The 19651-nt window shown below is 38.2% G+C and overlaps 1 protein-coding gene across 20 annotated transcripts in view; it reads left to right on the plus strand.

The window, feature by feature from the left end:
* The window catches only part of PAPOLA (poly(A) polymerase alpha), a 57419-nt gene continuing 37768 nt past the window's right edge, over positions 1-19651 (plus strand). For 7 of the 20 annotated variants that reach the window (XM_027120499.1, XM_027120503.1, XM_027120508.1 and 4 more), the window contains exons 1-3: positions 1-220; positions 14635-14808; positions 15325-15391. In XM_027120499.1, coding sequence (XP_026976300.1) covers positions 213-220; positions 14635-14808; positions 15325-15391 — 249 coding nt within the window. In that variant the 5' untranslated portion in view covers positions 1-212. Of the gene's footprint in view, positions 221-6817; positions 6946-10600; positions 10657-14622; positions 14809-15324; positions 15392-19651 lie in introns of all 20 variants that reach the window. The other 13 variants (XM_027120498.1, XM_027120502.1, XM_027120506.1 and 10 more) reach the window with 8 other exon arrangements.

Raw genomic sequence — 19651 nt, forward strand, 5'->3', positions numbered from 1 at the left:
AGAACGTTGCTGTGGTAGCGCTCGGGCGCCATGTTAGGACGAAGGGGAAGGAGGAGAAGCGCTTAAAGCGGCGGGAGCGGGTGCGGGAGTGGGGTTGGACCCAGGGCTGAGGCAGGCCCCCCCCTCCCTCCCGCCTCAGTAGATCATGCCCAGGGCGGCAGCGGCGGCGGTTGCGGGGGGGAAGTGACTGGGCGGTGCCGGCGCCGGAGACGATGCCGTTGTAAGTGATTTGTATTCTGTTTTCTCTCGCACGCCGGTGGGGCCTTGGGGGCGTCGGGGGAGGGGGGAGGGGGGCGCGCGAGCCGGGCCCTCGCCCCGAGGGGAGGCGGGCGGGACTGGGGCTCTTCCTGTTTCCTCTCCCACTCGCCGCCGCACTTCCCCTTGTGTTCGGTTCCCGCTTCCCCCCACCCCTTCCTGGCTTCGGCGGCTGTCGGGCCGGGGGCCTTCCCCTTCCGGAAGGGCCGGAGGAGCTTCTAACCTTACTGCTCCCGCTCCTCCGCCTCGTCCGATAAAAGAAAGGGGGGGGGGGAACCCGGTGCCCAGCTGCCGGGGAGGAAGGCCCTGCTCCTCGCGGGGTCTGCACACGGGGTTCGGGCTCGTCCCCCGGCGCCTCTCGGGCTCGTTTCGCTGCTTCTGTTCCCGACCTAGCTCTCCCTCACGTTTCCTAGATGCCCACTTCGTACGCCAGCGTTAACCCACTTCCGCGTCCCAGCCTGCCTGAGCGCGAGTTAAAAGCCCAGTTTTGAGCGTCGAGTCCAGCTGTTCGAACATCCCCTCCCCCCGCCTCCGTTCCCTCCAGCCTTTCGGCTGCCAGGAGAGGGGCACTTTCCCGGGTGCCCCCCGTCGAAAGGCGTTGCGTTACGTGTTGCTCTCCCGGTTTTGTTTCGATAGGGTCGCCGGATTTCATCTTGCTTCCGTCTTTCCATGTGCAGTGATACTTTCTGTTCTTCTGATGGTAGACTTTTTCTTATTGTAGTCCATCTGTGCCTTCTAATCTCACTAGGCCTGTATCTTATACTTTTTTCCCCTTGTTGGGTATTTTAAAGAAGTTTTCCTTTTCTTTTCTCTCTCAAAGAATGGGATGTAACTTGAGAACTCATTGTTGATCGAAAGATTACAGCCTTTTTTTCTGCGTGTATACAGCAGAGTAGAGGCCTAAATCGTGAGACTGCATTTCTTCCATTTTTGAAGATTCAAGGGTGAGAGATGGGGGGCCGAGTTCTCTTTGTAGCCCCGAAGCGTGTCATTGACTCTTGAAGTTTTACTTGAACGTAGAATAAAGATTTTGGGGTTTCTAGACACCTAACGGTCACCTTACGCTTATTTTATTTTTTTTTAAGTAAAAACACCTTTTCTGCAAATATCACTGATTATAGTTTTACTGTTTTATTTATGTATGTGTGTATGTCTCTGTTTACAGGTGAGGCTCTAAGTTTGAAACAGGCTTTAAAGACATCTGTCCCATTTTACACGATATTTTAAAAAGGAATTTCATGCTCCTTCCTTCTCACCCACTCTAGTCATTTTGTTAAGAGGCCTATCAACATATTATTTCTGTAATGAGGATATTTGTTAATTTTAATTAAATATAGCAGACCTAAAATCTTATAAGATGCAAGGTCCCTGTTAATTGAATCATACTTTTATGGAACAATGAAAAGGGTTACTAGGAGAACCGAGTCTAAGCAAGATTTTTGTGGCATTTTTCAATTCAGCAGCAATTAAAGTAAACCTAAATGTTTGCAGTAATGCCATGTGACTTCTTCGTGTTAGCTCACATTTTATTGCTGTTTCTGATAATCATGTCAGTATTAAAAATTGATCAGTAATAGGAAATGTATGCCTTAAAGGGCTTTAATGAAGAAATAATTTATGTCTTTTTAGAAATTAAAAGTTCTTTTATACCTGCTTTTTCCCAGCATGCTTTGAGGAAGGGAGGTATACCTTTCCTTTAAAGACCTAAGTGCTTCACATTCTTTGGAAGTTAGTGCAGATGTTTAAAATGGAAGACAAAGTGAAGGCAGCAGATTCTCACACACGGATATTGTCTTTCTAGTGTGTTTCTTGAAATGTGAACAATATGGCCAGTTTTTCATTAGCTTTTCTCTTACTGTTAACCCTATGTGTACTATAGTCCTTTTAAAGTAAACTAAAAGACCATAGACTGCCTAGTTAAGTAGGCCTTTTTTCTCATTAGTTTGCTTTCTTTGTTTTTCATGTTCTGGTGTCATTAATTTTATTTCTTTGATGTTTTGAATTGTGATTTCCAGACTGTATTGTGTTTGACTTCCACTTTCCTGTTTGGTGTGGCTGTTAAGTCTTTGTGTGTGGGTGGGGGGGTTAAGGTATAGGTAAATTGTCAGAATGGATGAAATCAAAACAGATTACTGAAGTTACGTCGTTAGAAAACATTGTGAGCAGGTCTCCATATATTGTCCAAAAGCATATGTAATTGCATATATAGTTTTGAAAAGCTGGTATGGTTTAAGAGCCATGGTGATTAAGCTTCCAAAATTTTGGTAGTCTTAGGATCTGTTAATACCAGATTTCTCATGGTGGTACTATTCACATTTTAGGCTGATAATTCTGTCCTGTGTATTGCAGGGTGTTTAACAGCATGCCTGACTTCTACCTACTAGATTGTGGGAGTCCCACCCCCCATGTCCTGGTAATGAAAATCAAAAGTGTGTCCAGATATTGCCAGATGTACCTTGGGGGCCAACATCTTGTTGACAACTACTGCATTAATACAGTGTATAAGACCTGTATGAGAACTATATTCCAGTTTCTGCCTTACTCTGTGCTGGTCAGATCATTATTTGCATCAGCTCAGTTCTAGTTATCACACTGGTAATAAAAAAGACTTTAAGGGGAGTAAACATTATCAGTGACTTAGCATTCATGGCACATTTGTAGAATGTTATTGGAAGAGATATTTAGCAAGACTTGGGGGAGACAATAGCTTTTCTTCCATATTTTTGGGGTTGTCACAAAAAAAGAGGGAATTGGAGTAGTTTCATGTAGTGATAAGAGGTAGAACTGAGACCTTTTGGTGGGTAGTAATATCGTGTAGCAGTGGTTCTCAGAGTGTGATTTGTAGAAGCCTGGATGTCAGGGGTCCTTGAGATCCTTTTAGGGAGTACATAAAATCCAAACTTTTCATAATATTGAGATGTTATGTCCTTTTAGTCTGTTGACATTTGCACCAGTGGTGCAAAAGCAGTGGTGGGTAGTGATGCTTTAGGAAGAATCAAGGCAGAGGCACTGTATTCTACTAGTTGTCATTGTATTACTTCACTACACACATGCACACAAACACACACAGTTTGAAAAAAAAGTCCTTGATGAAGCAGTAAAAAATGTTAATTTTATTAAGTCTTGACCCTTGAGTTTTTTGAGTATGTTGTGATAAAATGGGAAGTACACTTAAAGCTGTATGCTAAAAAGTAGGATGGTTGTTTTGCGAAGAGCACATGTATGATTGATTTGTGAGCTAAGCTAGTGCTTTTCTCATTGAGCTCTGTTTTTACCTGAAAGAACAATTGATGAACTATGATGTTCATACTTGACTAGTTAGCATTTACTTGAAAAATGGAGCCTGTCTCTTTAAGAACAAATGACAGTGTTTGTGGCCAGTGATAAAATTTGAGCTTTCAAGCAAAAATTAGAATTTTAGAATGCTTGTTTCTGTCATTGTGAGCTTGACAGCCTCCCAGTAATTAAAAATGTTTCTGGTTTGATCGATGGTGATATTAGTGAACTTTTTTTGATTTTGTATAATAATGTGCCAACATTTGGAAGATATGCGTATCTTAAGTGAACCCACATTTTCCAAACCACCAATCATGATGTAATAAAATCATGCATGGGTAAAGGTACATTTAAAGTGCAAGGTGGACCAGTCGATTTTAATGCAAGAGTGCAAAGGGTTTATTGCTGTAGTTTCTGCTTTCATACTGTAACTAGTCTCTAAGAAATTACCACTTGCGGCATTTTGGTGTAATATCAAAGAAGAATATCCAAAGTTATTTGAAAAGGCTATTAGAACACTGTTTTCTAGTTATAATGGTGTAATGCCAGGTTTTATTCCTGTGCATCTACCAAAACAACTTATCAAAAGGGATTGCATGCAGAAGCAGATGTGGGAACCAGCTTTTTTTTTTTTTTTGCGGTACACGGGCTTCTCACTGTTGTGGCCTCTCCCGTTGCGGAGCACAGGCTCCGGACGCGCAGGTTCAGCGGCCATGGCTCACGGGCGCAGCCACTCCGCGGCATGTGGGATCTTCCCGGACCAGGGCACGAACCCGCGTCCCCTGCATCGGCAGGCGGACTCTCAACCACTGCGCCACCAGGGAAGCCCGGGAACCAGCTATTTTTGATTAAGCCAGAGTTAAGAGATCTGCAAAAATGTAAAATAGTGCTGTTCTTCTCACTAAGTTTTTTGTTTTGGAAACCAGTTATTTTTTAAAAAGTCATTTATGTTAACATGTAATAGATTTCTTGTTACTGTACAAAAATTTCCCTGTTGTAATTTCTAATGTAGTAAATAATGGCAGACATAATCCATATAAACAAAAGGTCATTGGAGTCCTCAATAAATTTTAAGAGTTGTGAAAGGGTCCTAAGACCCAAAAGTTCGAGAAACTGATGTATAGTAACAACTGACAGCTGCCCCAAGCTGCGCTGTTTCCAGTGGTGGTGTCTGTGCAGCATCTCTGGTGGTTTTTGAATGGTCTGGAGGAATGGACACACACATGATTTAAAGATATTTTTTGTTGTCAATAAAAAACAATGTATTAGATAACCTTTGAAAGGTAACTTCTAACTGAGAGATTTTGATTCTCAGATTTTAAGATGTAGAGATTTTGTAATGAATTTCTTGCTGCTTAATAAAAGTTATGGTTTTGAAATGTGGTATTTTACTTTAAGCATGTTGTCGGTTCATGCTTTTTGATGGAGAAGTTGGGAGGGAAGATAATTGGATTTGAGTGAATTTGTAAGTCAGTTCCCACTCCCTGACACCCCCTCCCTCAACCCCCCAAAGCCTTCTGGCTTGAAAACATATAACTTTTGATTCATCAGAATATTCCATTTCTTGGTAACTAAGCTACTTCAAGTTAACATTACAATTAAATTTCACCTTGAGTTGCATCTAGGCAGGTTTATAAAAGCTACTCTCTGGCAAAATGAGGCCAGTTGGAGTCCCAGCTATTTTTCATTTTTGGTTGGTGGAAGAGGCATGTCTTTTATTTGGTATGTTCATCGTTCTGATTATTCAGCAGCTTTTAAATAAGTGTACAATCTGAGTCTGTGATTCATAAAACAGCACCATTGCAGGAGATATTAGTTCTTGTAAAGTGAGGCTCAAAGTCGTCACTCTAAGGTCTTAAGGGTGCTAAGTTATAGACTGCAGCCGAATTCAACTCTGGGTTCCATGTTTCATTCTCATTCTAGTACTGTGCCATTTACTGTGTATCTTGTTGAGAACTATGTTTCATCAGCTCAATGGGAGTCTGTTTGTATGTCTTAAGTATACTTAATTTTCAAGATCAAGTTGTGTGGAAGATAGTTGTTTTTTAGTCGTTGGATTGCAGGTCTGCAGAATTTTATAGCATTCTCACTTGAAAATTTAAGGATTTGCAGAAGAAAAAAATGTAGGAGTTTAAATTTGATATTTTTATTCCTCTTCTGTCACAGAATTGTCTCACATTTCTGTTCCCTCTATATTTCGTTCAGAAACCAGCTTCTTGCATTTTACAGTAGTCTTTATAGTTTTAAATAAGTTTTTATTTAAGAATAGTGTTCCTGTCATTTTGGTTATCAGAAACATCTAAATTGCATTTCCTGTTTATAATACTATGATTTAATATATTTTTGACTATTATTTTCTGATACATTTTTGTACTTTTTAGATTCTCTAGTTACATTTCTTTCATTTTCAAATTGTGCTTGACAAATACTGATGCAGGAATGCTGTGGTTTGGCTGTTTTTTGTTTTTGCTTCTAGCCCCTCTTGGAGAGAGGGCAGAGGGACAGTTGGAAGTGCCCTTAGGAAGGAAGGAAAAATAACCTGGCCATTGTTACAATTCAGTAACAAGTACCCTTTCTCTGTATAATCAACCTTTTATTTCCAAAGTTTGGCGTTGGGATTCATCATAATTTATTCCCCTTGAGCGTAAACTATTGCTTCATCTATACTTGAGCCTCTGCTGCTGACTAAATATTGGCTGGATGATCCACCTGGAATACATATTTTAAGACTATAGTTAGGTTCTAACTATGTTTAGTACCAGTTACACAGGATGGCAGGTGAATTAGCCATCCTTAGAATAATGTCTTAGTGAGCAAATACGTTGTCTTGTCTAAGCTACAGGTAAAATTTAAATATGTGTTAAACTTCTTGTGAAAGAGGAGATTGTATTATTTCTGGTAAGAATTAATATTTAATGCATATTCAGATACTTTAGAGAGATCCCATATTCCTATTCTGTTCAGTGTCCTTTTTTCCTGCTTAATTTGAATGGGCACATTACGTTTAAGGTTAAGGTCTTTGAACAGCAAATTACATACTGTGGTTTTTAAAAAAATATTTATTTTTTGGCTGTGTTGGGTCTTAGTTGTGGCATGTGGGATCTTTTGTTGCTGTGCGCCGTCTCTTTGTTGCGGTGCGCCGTCTCTTTGTTGCGGTGCGCAGGCTTCTCTCTAGTTGTGGTGCGTGGGCTCTGTAGTTGTGGCATGCGGGCTCAGTAGTTGCAGTGCATGGGCTCAGTAGTTGCTGAGCGTGGGCTTGGCTGCTCTGTGGCATGTGGGTTCTTAGTTCCCGGACCAGGGATTGAACCGGCATCCCCTGCATTGCAAGATGGATTCTTAACTACTGGACCACCTGGGATGTACCCATTAAGTGTTACTGTGATTTATCTGATTACTTCTAAAGAAGAATATCAAGTAAGTTAAGCTTTCAGTTTTAACTTCACTGACTAAAACTAGCAAGAAATGACAGTGTTTTCTGTTGGCTAGGATCTATATATTTTGAGGCAATTGACCCTTTTAGTACTACGTGCCACCAATTCCGTATGCCCAATGTGAGGAGGCAGAGATTCATCAGTAGCATGAGCTTTGTTTAAATTGGGAAGAAAGTCGTTAAATATTAACTATTTCAGAAAACACCATTGGTGATTTGTTGTCCTTTCCTTTGTGTGTTAGTCATCTGCAGAGACTGCTCCTTTCCCCTTCTGCAAGTCATTTAGAGTGCATACCTCCTTAACCTTTTCCTTTGGTATATCCTTGATTCTTTGTTTCTGTAATGTTTATTTTAAGCTTTTACTTTGCACTGATCTGTTCTTTAAAGATCTGAATCCCAGACCAAATTTGAGATTGTCACTGAGGTTAGAGACTATTTTTGTATTCCTGATTTTAACATTGTCTTTCATACATATTTAGGATCCTAGTTCAGTAAATTTCAGCCTAATAAAATACTTTCTGGGAAAAATAACTTAAATGAGGAAAAGGTGCTTTTAGGAAAATTGGATTGATGAAGTTTGATAGATAGCTTTGGTGCTTTACCAGTTTTCTAGAGCTGTAAATCATGATTTGCTTTGTATTTAATTTTCTAATCACAAAGCGTTACACTGAAAAATCCATTTTAAGGTTTTTCAGTTCTTTAAAATAACATTTTGATTAGCATAAACTACAAAGCTAATAATCAAAAACTAATTATTGATTTAAATTGAACATTTGTTTGCTGTCCCTTGCTGTTGGGGAATGATTTTAGGGGGTGGTTTTAGTCTCTTTACTATCACAAGCTTAATGGTGAATAGTAGAATTAGATGATTTTCAACTTTTGTATGACTTCATTAATATTTATCTTTAAAAGTACTTTAACAAATGGAAACAAAATCCTAGAAGATGGAATTCTTCCAACAATCAGTTTTGCTTCGTGTGTTTCTATGCATGTATAGACATAATACACAAATAACTTTTAAAGGTACAAGACTGTATGTTGTGAAAGATGTATAGAGGCTTATGATTATAGTCAGATGCCTGAGATCATATCCTGACCCAGTGAATAGAGTCGTTGGAATAGTCAGGAATAATGTAAAGTGCTTGCCACACTAACTGGAATATGTTGAGGTTTCAGTAAATATTAGCTATTATCATAATTATATTCTACAACTTCTTTCACCTGACATATTGTGGCCATGTTTCCATGCTACTACATGGGATAACCACCTCATTCTTTTTATATAGCATAGTATTAAGTTGTAAGAATGTACTGTAATTCGCCAGTCCTATATCATATTAATGGATATTTAGGTGGTTTCCAGTTTGTTGGTGCATTGTATACAGTGCTCCAGTGAACAGCCTTGGGTATCTTTTGTATTATTCCTATAATAAGGGTCAAATTCCAGAATCTGTAGGGTCAAGAGAGGTATTTATTTACAAATACCAAGCATGCTCCCTCTATAAAGTATAATGCTGGGGTAGACATTGTTCATTTCAAGCTTATTGTTGCTGAACAGGATTTTGGGCCCGTATTTGGCCTGTCTTCTAAGCCATTGTATTCGTACCCCAGGAGCAGTAGAAATTTGTGCTTTAATGTACACATTTAATATACTAAAAATGTGTTGTAAATTAAAGAGGCTATGTCTTCCAACATCAGGACCTTCAGTTTGAGTCCTTGTGTCCTAGTGTTTCTGTAAGAGATTGCTAGAGATGAAGTTGCTAGACATAAGCTTTAAAAAAAATTTGATGAATATTGCCAGATTGCTTTTTAAAATGATATACCATGTTCACATCCTTTGTGATGGCTAAGAGTGCTCATTTTTGGAGGTTTATAATAAGTCTTTCATTTTTTACCAGATGGACATCAGCTTTGTTTTTCTCCAGTCTGACAGAAAAAGTGATCGTCTTAATGTGCTTCCTTGATTTGCAGTGAAACTTTTAGAAGTTGATTTAAGAACATATTAAGAATACAGGTTTCCCTCCCTATCCAAAAGTAGAAAGGTCCTGTGAAAGTTTTTGTAAGCCAAAACGGCATAAAATGAAGAAGCAACTACCTTATACACATCTTGCTAACAGATGCATAGAATAAATTGAGATAAAGCATTGCTGCTCACAGACACAGTTCCAGGCTATGGTAGTTTGATGCTGAGTATACGTATATCCTGGGGAAGAAGCTTGTTAGTGTCGCTCTTGCTACTCAGGGCGCACGCTGCCTCTGAAACCGCTTGCAAAACAAACGAAGAGTGCTTTTGCTTTTTGCCTTTTTTTCGTAAAAGTGAAAGTCCTCTTTGGATTTCATTCACTTAGTGAAAACAGGTACTAATATAGGTCTTTCATTTGAGTATTCCTTAACTTTCCTCACTGACTTGAAGTGGTCGTCAATATGATACATCCAAAGATTGATCATACTTCGACTATTTGAATGTAGGGCTACTAAACTATAGTTTACAAATCATAGGAACTTGCACTATTTGAGTTAGCTTTATAGTTACTGTAATCAAAGTAGTTCTTGATATTTCAGAGCACATGTATTGGTTAAATTGGATGCCTAAACTTTTGAAACAAGTATCTGGCCAAAATAAGCAGCCTACAGTCATATGCCAGTTTCACAAAAATGTTGCCATTTCTGAGTACCAAAATATTTATACTAATTAGAGTTAGGTCTTAGCCTAGCATGAGGAAAGGATGGACCTTTCTTTTGAGTATTGGTTTAAAAACTTTCTGTGTTTGGGAACTGGACTTTCATGTCATAAACATGTTATAGTATTTAAATTTCTAGTTTGCCATCCAAAGTAGAGAAGAGATGTAATAAATTCTAAGGTAAATCCATAGAGTTACAACTTAACAAGAATCAGATAACTAGTGGCAGAAGTGAAACCAGAGTGGTATAACTAGTAGAAGTGAAATCAGGCCTGCTTTGTCTCTTTTCAGATTGCTTCTGGGTTGAGAGCAGTTTTTGTGGACAGTTTTGAATGCCAGTACCAGAAGTCATGTGGGTTTTTAAGGAAGCTGCGTGTTAGGAAGGTAACACTTGGTAGCAGTATGAATGGTAGTTTGGCATAGCAGGGGAGTAGAAAGAGTGGGACCAAGATGCCAAGAGGCAGAACAAGTGTAGTTGGAATGGATTTGTTATATAGAATGTTGTTGAAATTAAAAATAATAATAATAAAAAAGGAAAGGTGGGTATATGTCCTGGGTAAGCTTTGCCTTGATGAAAATTATTTTAAATATTATAAAGAAAATGCCTTATGTTCTAAGAGAGAGAAGAATTCTGAAAATATTTAGTATTGTGCCCTCTTCGTTTCTCCCTCCTTACTCCCAAAAAAGTGGGGTGGGGGGAAGAGTGTTTGGCTGTCTTTTGTAATTTTGGAGGGGGGCAAGATTCGTATATGTACTGTATGTATAGGTATTTATATCTTGCTCTGACCCAGAAAGGACTGAGACTTTTAAGAGTGCTTTAGTCACATTTTAAAACTAGCACGGTGTTTGCATTAAAGGTGGATGACAAGGGAGAATCAGGATAGAGATATAAAACAGCAAGAAATTAGGGTACTAAAACAGTTCTTACAGAAGTACAGTGATTTTTGGATTTTTGTAGAGAACTTGCTGGATGGCCACCAGTTTTGCTCTAAGAATTCAGGCAGTAGCCTAAAGGTAAGTACAGATATGTTCATGAGATGAAAATGAGCCAGTTACTCAGGAAAAGCACAGCTGTTCTTGATATTTAAATTGAAAACCAGAAAGAAATTTCAGTGGATCACAAATACTGTGGCTCCGTATCTAGTTTTTTTCTCATTGTTTTATATCATTGTAGAAGTTATTTTTAAAATCATGTCTGAAGAAAACTAAATACTGGTAAAAATGTCTCTAGAAAGTGACGGACATGGGCAGGTGTCTCATGTGTTCAAAAATTTGAGGGAGAGCTTTGCATTCTTGGGATTGATAGCTAGCTGTCTGGTGTATAGTTCCAGGAGAAAGTCTGTAAAGCAGAGTCCTTCACATTACCTGATATTGGAGTGTGTATATTTGTTTTGTTAGAAACAGAACAGCAACAAAAAGATCCTTAAATTGTTTTATCACTCTACTTAATTTCTAATATTAAAAATTAAATGGAAAATTTTGACTTCTTCCATTTAAAGCTCAATCATAGCTAATATTTCTACATGTTGGACATTCAGAGCATCTGGCAGCCTAGAATTCCTAGTCTAGCCACTTAGCGTAAGATTAAGCCATTTCTATTGGAGACACAGGTATCTTGTACCTTTCAAAACATGTATTTGTTTCTTTCCTTTTATTTGGTTGTGATTTACTTTTATTTCTTTTCATATGTGTTCTTGAATTAGTATATGTTCTATATGTAATTTGTATTAGATATGTATACATACAGAGATATGTGATACATATGTTCTTTCTCTCTTTTTTTTTTTTTTTTTAGTTGCGTCAGGCGGGATCTTTCCTTGCAGCTCATGGGCTTCTCTGTAGTCGTGGCATGTGGGCTCATTAGTTGTGGCACGTGTGCTCAGTAGTTGCGGTGTGCAGGCTTAGTTGCCCTGAGGCATGTGGGATCTTAGTTCCCCCACCAGGGATCGAACTGGCGTCCCCTGCATTGCAAGACGGATTCTCAACCACTGGACCACCAGGAACGTCCCCCTATAATGTTCTGTTTTGAATTAGATGGGACAAGTAAATGTGGTTTTATATGATGTGACTACATTTTGAATAAATAAACATTTACAACCGGAGTATGATTTGTTTCCCCATCAAAATGTTCATGTGGAAACTAATGTAGACATCAATTTTTTTTTTTTCAAATTAAAGTAGACAAACTTGGTGTGAATTTAGAAATCTGAGTCTAGGACTTCCCTGGTGGCCAGTGCAGGGGACACGGGTTCGAGCCCTGGTCCGGGAAGACCCCACATGCCGTGGAGCAACTAAGCCCGTGCGCCACAACTACTGAGCCTGCACTCTAGAGCCTGTGAGCCACAACTACTGAGCCCTTGTGCCACAACTGCTGAAGCCTGTGCGCCTAGAGCCTGTGCTCTGCAACAAGAGAAACCACGGCAATGAGAAGCCCGCGCACTGCAACGAAGAGTAGACCCTGCTTACCGCAGCTAGAGAAAGCCCACACACAGCAACAAAGACCCAATGCAGCCAAAAATAAATAAATAAATTGATTTTTTAAAAAAAGAAAGAAATCTGAGTCTATATCCAATATTCTGGTAATACAGGTGAAGTAGACAAGGATCTTGCCAAGCATTGATTTTTGTATGACAATGAAGAACCTGAATATTTGAGAAAGAAAAAATGGGAATCTGCAAGAAAGCTTAACCCCACAGAGAATGGGCAGTCATTTTGGTGATCATCCAAACTCAACTGGTAATGAATTTAGCCCCTTCAGAAAGGAAAAGAATGCAGATGTTTGCTCAAAACAAAACAATCCAATAGAGGTTTATTATTTTAAGGTAGGAAAACATGAATTCAATTTACATTTGACTTGAAAGCTCTCCTTGCATGAACCAAGTCTAGCTAGAAAGGATTTTACACTTGTTTTCATATCTGGCTCTACTTATGTTAAAATCATTTATAAAAAGTATTCATAATCCTGGGGTGGTCATGAAGGGCTATAGTTTACTTGGAGAAACTCACATGAAGCAATGAACAATGCAAGAAAATATAATTATACTAAGATATGTGTTAAGTGTATTTTTTTAAACTTAATACATAATTTATCTGGAATCTATTAGAGCATGGTGTGAAGAAATGGTAGGCAGTTTTGAGGGCCACCTTTTTGGTGTCAGCTTGGTGGAAGCTGATGATAACTATTTGTTGATTGACGAAAATATGTATTAACCAAGATATTATGAATGCATTTACACTTAATGTTAATTTGTATATTCTAATCATGGGAGATGCTACATAAATTTGAAAAATAGAACATTAAGATATTTAGTCTTTGAGGATGCTTGGTGCTCATGTGGATCCACAGCTCTGAATTAACACCATAGCCTTGTATAGCTGTGCAATTTAAAGTAGTAGGAGGAAGTGATGAGACATAAGTTAATTGCTGTAAGAGATAATAAATCTGACTCATATTTATTCAGCAAATGTTACTATAAAATCTGAATTAAAATTGAGACAATGTATAACTAGTTTAGGAAGCATTGATTAAATGCTATACAGCCTAGTGACTAATTAGTAACAAACACTATGGGCTTCCTGGCATTCTTAGGTTTTCTGTTGATATCAGAAGACAATATAAAACGTAGTCCTGCAGTCATAGTATAAACCAGAACCCAGGGATAGGTAGTAAATACATAATGGGACTTACCTGCCATGGGATTCTGGCATCTTATTGCTTTAGTAGATTATTGCACTTTAATTAAAAGTATATATATATATATTTAGAACTTGAAAAAAAGTAGGTGTGTGTGTGTATAAATTATTTCTTAAGGAACAGAATTTGGGGCAAATAACTGATTCAGATGTTAGCTTCTTCCTTAGTCCTTACCTGGTTCTGTATGTTATTTGACCAGGTAGTTTTTAGTTAATAATTGTGCTGCTTATCTTTAGAGTCCCTGTCCATTGATTTAAAAAGGGAGAAAAAGAAAACAAGAATTGGTTTCACCAAAAAATAATTGAGTCAGATTAATTTCCTAAAACCTTTCTTTAGAGCATGCCATACCTTTTCACCAGTTAAAACCCTATTGGTTGTAAAAATCAGGAATTGCTCTTAAAACAGAAAAACTTTTGATTAGTCATTGTTGAAGTGTAAATCTCTTACCAAAAATTCTGTAACAAGCTTAGTGTGAATATAGTTCTTCCCCTCCAAGTTATGTTTATGTTATTTGCCTCATTATCTAGAGTTTTATTCATTGCAAGTCAGATGTGAAATTCCATTTGGGGAGTCTGTTGTATTGGTAAAATAGTGTTTTTATATATATCCTCATCTCTTTAGAAATAACAATTTAATAGACTTTGGCTCCTTTTCAAGAAGTAAGGAGTAAGTAAAATTTCTAAGAAGTCCACTATATCCTAGATTGCATTTTCTCTAGCAATTTATTTGATCTGGATTTTTTTTTTTTTTTTTTTTTTTGGGTCTGCATTGGGTCTTTGTTGCTGCGTGTGGGTTTTCTCTAGTTGTGGCAAGCGGGGGCTACTCTTCGTTGTGGTGCGCAGGCTTCTCATTGCAGTGGCTTCTCTTGCTGCGGAGCACAGGCTTTAGGCATGTGGGCTTCAGTAGTTGTGGCGCACAGCCTTAATTGCTTCTCAGCATGTGGGATCTTCCCGGACCAGGACTCAACCTGTGTCCCCTGCGTTGGCAGGTGGATTCTTAACCACTTTGCCACCAGGGAATTCCCTGATCTGGATTCTTATTTATAGTTTATTTAGATATTTAGATAGTGACAAAGTTAAAATCCTTGGAGTGGGAGGAGAACTAATGTTTTCATCACTTAATTTTTGTGTTACTTTTTGTTTTAAAACGAACAAAATGTATTGAAAGTTTTTTGGGGTAAGGCAGGGAACCAACTATGTTTAGAAATGTATTTTACTAAAGCATTTTTTTCTAGTCATCTGATTAGTTTTAAATTGTAGAAATTTTTTGACAGTAATTTTATCCAGTTCTGTTTGCAGTCCAGTTACAACGCAGGGATCACAGCAAACACAGCCGCCACAGAAGCACTATGGCATTACCTCTCCCATCAGCTTAGCAGCCCCCAAGGAGACTGACTGCCTACTTACCCAGAAACTAATTGAGACTCTGAAGCCTTTTGGCGTTTTTGAAGAGGAAGAGGAACTGCAGCGCAGGTCAGTGTGTGTATATATCTTTCTTTTTTTGAATTTTATTTTATTTTATTTTTTATACAGCAGGTTCTTATTAGTTATTCATTTTATACATATTAGTGTATATGTATATCTTTTTTTAAGTTACAATTTTTTATTAACATAATAAACTAGTTTTGAGGAACTCAGCAAGTCAGAATTATTCTCCCCAATATATGTCTGTTTCAAACAAGAGTGATAACTAGAAAAAACTTTTCGTCTATATAAAGTTCTATTCCCTTAATTTTGATTTGTGATACTTTTGGTTAGTATAGTATTACAGCATTGTCAGGAGAAAGGGGAATGCCTTGCTAAGCTAGAGGAATGCCTCACCCAGTGTAACAGTGCTTACATATAGCTAATACTATAAACGTCTTTTCTGATAACTTAAAGACTGGTTAAAATTTAGGAAGCCACCTATTAAAGCTTTTTCATTTTAATTAGTAGTGATCTAGAATAGCAAACAACTCGATACTTGATTGATATTTGCTCTATCAACAGGATTTTAATTTTGGGAAAATTAAATAACCTGGTAAAAGAGTGGATACGAGAAATCAGTGAAATCAAGGTAAGGTGACTTAATTGTCTAGGAAGTAATTTGCCAGCTGAACGCAGCAATTGTCTTATATAAGTATTTAGAGTCTTGAATGCGGAAGGTGTTTTAGACTGTTGACAGCAGAATTTGTATTTGGTATGTAGCTTTTTTGGGGGTTATTTTTGGCCATACCGTGCAGCATGTGGGATCTTAGTCCCCCAGCCAGGGATCAAACTCGAGTCCTCTGCATTGGGCAGAGTCTTAACCACTGGACCGCCAGGAAGGTCCCGGTACCTAGCTATTTTGAAAGCAGGAAAAACTGAACTGAATTCAGTGATTTTATAAATACTTTTGGTTGTAACACTTCAAAGCTCAGTAATTACTTACACGCTTTACAGAAATAATGTTTCCCACAAAAGGTGCTTTAAAAAATGTATTAAACACGGTTGTTACAGACAGATGAGTGTGCTTAATTTTGAGGCAAAGTAGTGAAATGTTTTTCATGTTATCAAGAAAAAAAATTGACTGGTTTTGAGTCTACCTTATATGCTGGACCACATTCACGCACAGCACGAAATAAGTCAGGTTCTTTACAGATGGTATTTTGATAGATGCTGGATTGTGTCTGTGCCATATTTGTGCCCACTCTTTTAAGAACAATGTAGCATTGTCATTTGGATAAATTGTGATTTGACAGTTGATTTCGATAAAACGTTTGCTTCACTTAGGAAAAAAAATGTATTAAACATGTTTATTAAGTATTTGAGAATCTTGTTACCTTTTAAGGAATTCTGCAACGATGAGCATTTTTTAGGCCTTCAGATGTTAGACTCAAACTGAATTATCTATTCAGTTTCTTATAATAATATTCTTTGAGTTTCTAATAACTTTTTAAAAGAATATCATACAACTGTTGAATCCATGAATAGGCTTCTGGTAAAGGAAATGTAGTTTTTTGTGGTTTTTTTGAATTTTATTTTATTTATTTTTTTATACAGCAGGTTCTTATTAGTTATGTATTTTATACTTATTAGTGTATATATGTCAATCCCAATCTCCCAATTCACCCCCACCCCAGCCACTTTCTCCCCTTGGTGTCCATATGTTTGTTCTCTGGAAATGTATTCGTAAAGTTGTGTTTAGAAGCCATTTTTTAAAAACTCTGTAAATAGTGGTCATTTTTCCAGGATAGTACAAAATGCATATTTAGTCTATAATACAGCTGAAAAATTGATAGTAAGAGAACCAGAGGTAGAAGAAAACCTGAGAGAAGGTATCAAGGTAGGAGAAAACCAAAGGTAGAAGAAAACCTGAGAGAAGGTATCAAGGTAGAAGAAAAGTAAGTTAAAGTCTTCTGGCTTTAGTCAAATTTATAATACTGTTTTCTTAAAGCAGTGTATATATATTTCAAAGCAACTGATTAAAACTTCAGCCAGAATATTCTAAACTGGGGACTCCATGTATACTACATGTTTGTCATTGATAGAATTTTGATAAAAATGATATTTTGAAAAGGATTTCTTTTTGAGCTGAGCAAAGGATGTCCAGGTTTAAGTATTTTTACTCACTTATTGAACTTAGTGATTCTTTAATCTTGCATAGGAAACACAGCTTTGTTTTTAATGGCTTTTTCTTAGACATTTAAGTTGAAAACTGTTATAAGGCCAGAACTTAGATTTATTTAATGTGAAACGAGTACTGTCTCATTGATAGTTTTGTTTCAGTAATTGAGTGCCTGGTTAGTTTCTTTAACCGGTAATTCTATTTTTAATAATTAATTAATTAATTGGCTGTGTTGGGTCTTTGTTGCTGCGTGTGGGTTTTCTGTAGTTGCGGCGAGCGGGGGCTACTCTTCCTTGCGGTGCGTGGGCTTCTCATTGCGGTGGCTTCTCTTGTTGCGGAGCACGGGCTCTAGGTGTGCGGGCTTCAGCAGTTGTGGCTCGCGGACTCTAGAGCGCAGGCTCAGTAGTTGTGGCACACGGGCTTAGTTGCTCCGCGGCATGTGGAATCTTCCTGGACCAGGGCTCGAACCCGTGTCCCCTGCATTGGCAGGCGGATTCGTAACCTCTGCGCCACCAAGGAAGCCCTATCTGGTAACTCTTGATACAGTTCTTCCTGCTGGTTTTCTTGAGGGTAAGAAAAATTATTTGGATTAATGAAATTAATGCTCATTCCTAATCAAATTTGTCAGTGTTCTTTTCTCTGTAGCCTAACTCTGGAGGTAGTAAATTGGTTAGAGAGTGGGACTTTAGGGGCTTTACAAGTTTGATCTTTTTTTTTTTTTTTTTTTTTTTTTTTTTTGTTCTGGGGCCTCTCCCTTTTGTGGCCTCTCCCGTTGCGGAGCACAGGCTCCGGACGTGCAGGCTCAGCGGCCATGGCTCACGGGCCCAGCCGTTACGCGGCATGCGGGATCCTCCCGGACTGGGGCACGAACCCGTGTCCCCTGAATCGGCAGGCGGACTCTCAACCACTGCGCCACCAGAGAAGCCCTACAAGTTTGATCTTTCATATCTGTTTTCCTAGGGAGAATTTCGTCCTCAGCTGCTTGATTTTAAGACCTGATACAGGATGTCTTGATGTTGACACTATTGATATTTTGGGACCACGTATTTTTTTCATTTCTGGCCACGCCGCGCGGCTTGTGGGATCTTAAGTTCCCTGACCAGGGAATTGAACCCGCGTCCTCTGCAGTGAAAGTGTGGAGTCCTAACCACTGGACCACCAGGGAATTCCTCACATATTTCTTTTTTAGGGACTGTCCTGGAAGCTGTTAAGCAGCACTCTTCCAACTAGATGCACTGCCTGTCTGCTCTCCCCAGATTGTGACAACCAAAAATATCTCCAGTTAAATCAGTAGCAAACCACTGATTTTTCTGGGGGTGGCATGTGGGATCTTAGTTCCCTGACCAGGGATTGAACCCGCACCCCCTACAGTGGAAGCATGGAATCTTAACCACTGCACCACCAGGAAAGTCCTAAGAACCACTGGTTTTTGATGTATAGTTACAATTAATTTATAATATTTTGGGGAAAATTTATATACAATATGAATTTTATTTAAGTTGTTTGATTTGTTTGCCATCTAATATCCTGAGACTTAAAAAAGATTTGCAATTGAAAGGTTCTTCTGTGATGTTAATTAATAAATCTTAATTTCTGGATTACAACTGTAATAGCTATAAACATACTAATGTCTAATACAGTAGCCACCAGCCACACTTGACCATTTCAGTTTAAATTAACTAAAAATAAACATTCAGCTCCTCAGCCACCCTAGCTACATTTCAAGTGGTAGTGAAATATAGCTAGTGCCTACTGTATTGGACAGTTCTCCTGGAGAGCGCTTATCCGAAAGATTTGTATTTTACTAGAGATGTCCACAGAACATTGTTCTCAGGTAGTTTTTTCCTATCTTCCTTTGTAGGCATATTTCTGTACACGCCTTGCTGGCTTAACTTAAATAACCAAGCCAACTGTACAAGTGGTTTCTAAAATATCTAAACATAGGACGAGATGGTGGCGTCTCCTTTTAAAAAATGTAATGCCACACATTTAGATTGCCTGTTTTCTATAAGTGATGATTAAGTGTGCCCTTAAAAACAAGGGAGTCCCCTGAGCCTTTTACAATTTATTTTTAGGGTTGTTGGAATATGAAGTAACAATTTATGTCACTTTGGGAGGGTGGTGGGGAAGAGTGGTCTCTTTTATGTTCTGCTACTGAGTAAGACTTCACTGAGGAATTAGAAAGTAAAGAGAAACATTGATCGAGCACACATTAAGATTTGGTGTTTTTTTTTTTGTGGACAGACATTATCCTTACCACCAAGGGTGGTTAAACGTATTCTCCATAGTACTTTATAGTCATACCAGGGTCAGAAAGATGATTTTTAAGTGCTTTCCTTTCTCCTCATTCCTGGTGTTTTTACTCTAAGAAATCATCAATAAGTTTAGTTCTGCTCAAAATCATCCCACTAAAGCCTACTAAACTATTAAACGTAGCCTTATTGGCCTTAAAGTCACTTTTGATACAGTAAAATTATAGTCTAATGTACTGCGACATATTTGGTATAATCACTGAATACAGTCTTTTAAGCAATCAGAATGTGTTTTTGTTATATTCTAACATTCATGATTTATGCAGCACCTTATCATGAATAAAATTTCTGATTCTAACATTGCTTCTGTGGAATCACATGATTTCCTCTACCACAGTCTTCGTAGCAGTTTCCAAAAATGTGGCAAAATTCTAACACTAATTGAAAGTTGAAAATTGCTTAAATTTCAAGTTAGGTT

The sequence above is a fragment of the Aethalodelphis obliquidens genome, unplaced genomic scaffold (genome assembly GCF_003676395.1).
Source record: "Aethalodelphis obliquidens isolate GAN/ISIS:26980383/991018 unplaced genomic scaffold, ASM367639v1 scaffold21, whole genome shotgun sequence".
In the NCBI taxonomy this organism is placed as follows: domain Eukaryota; kingdom Metazoa; phylum Chordata; class Mammalia; order Artiodactyla; family Delphinidae; genus Aethalodelphis; species Aethalodelphis obliquidens.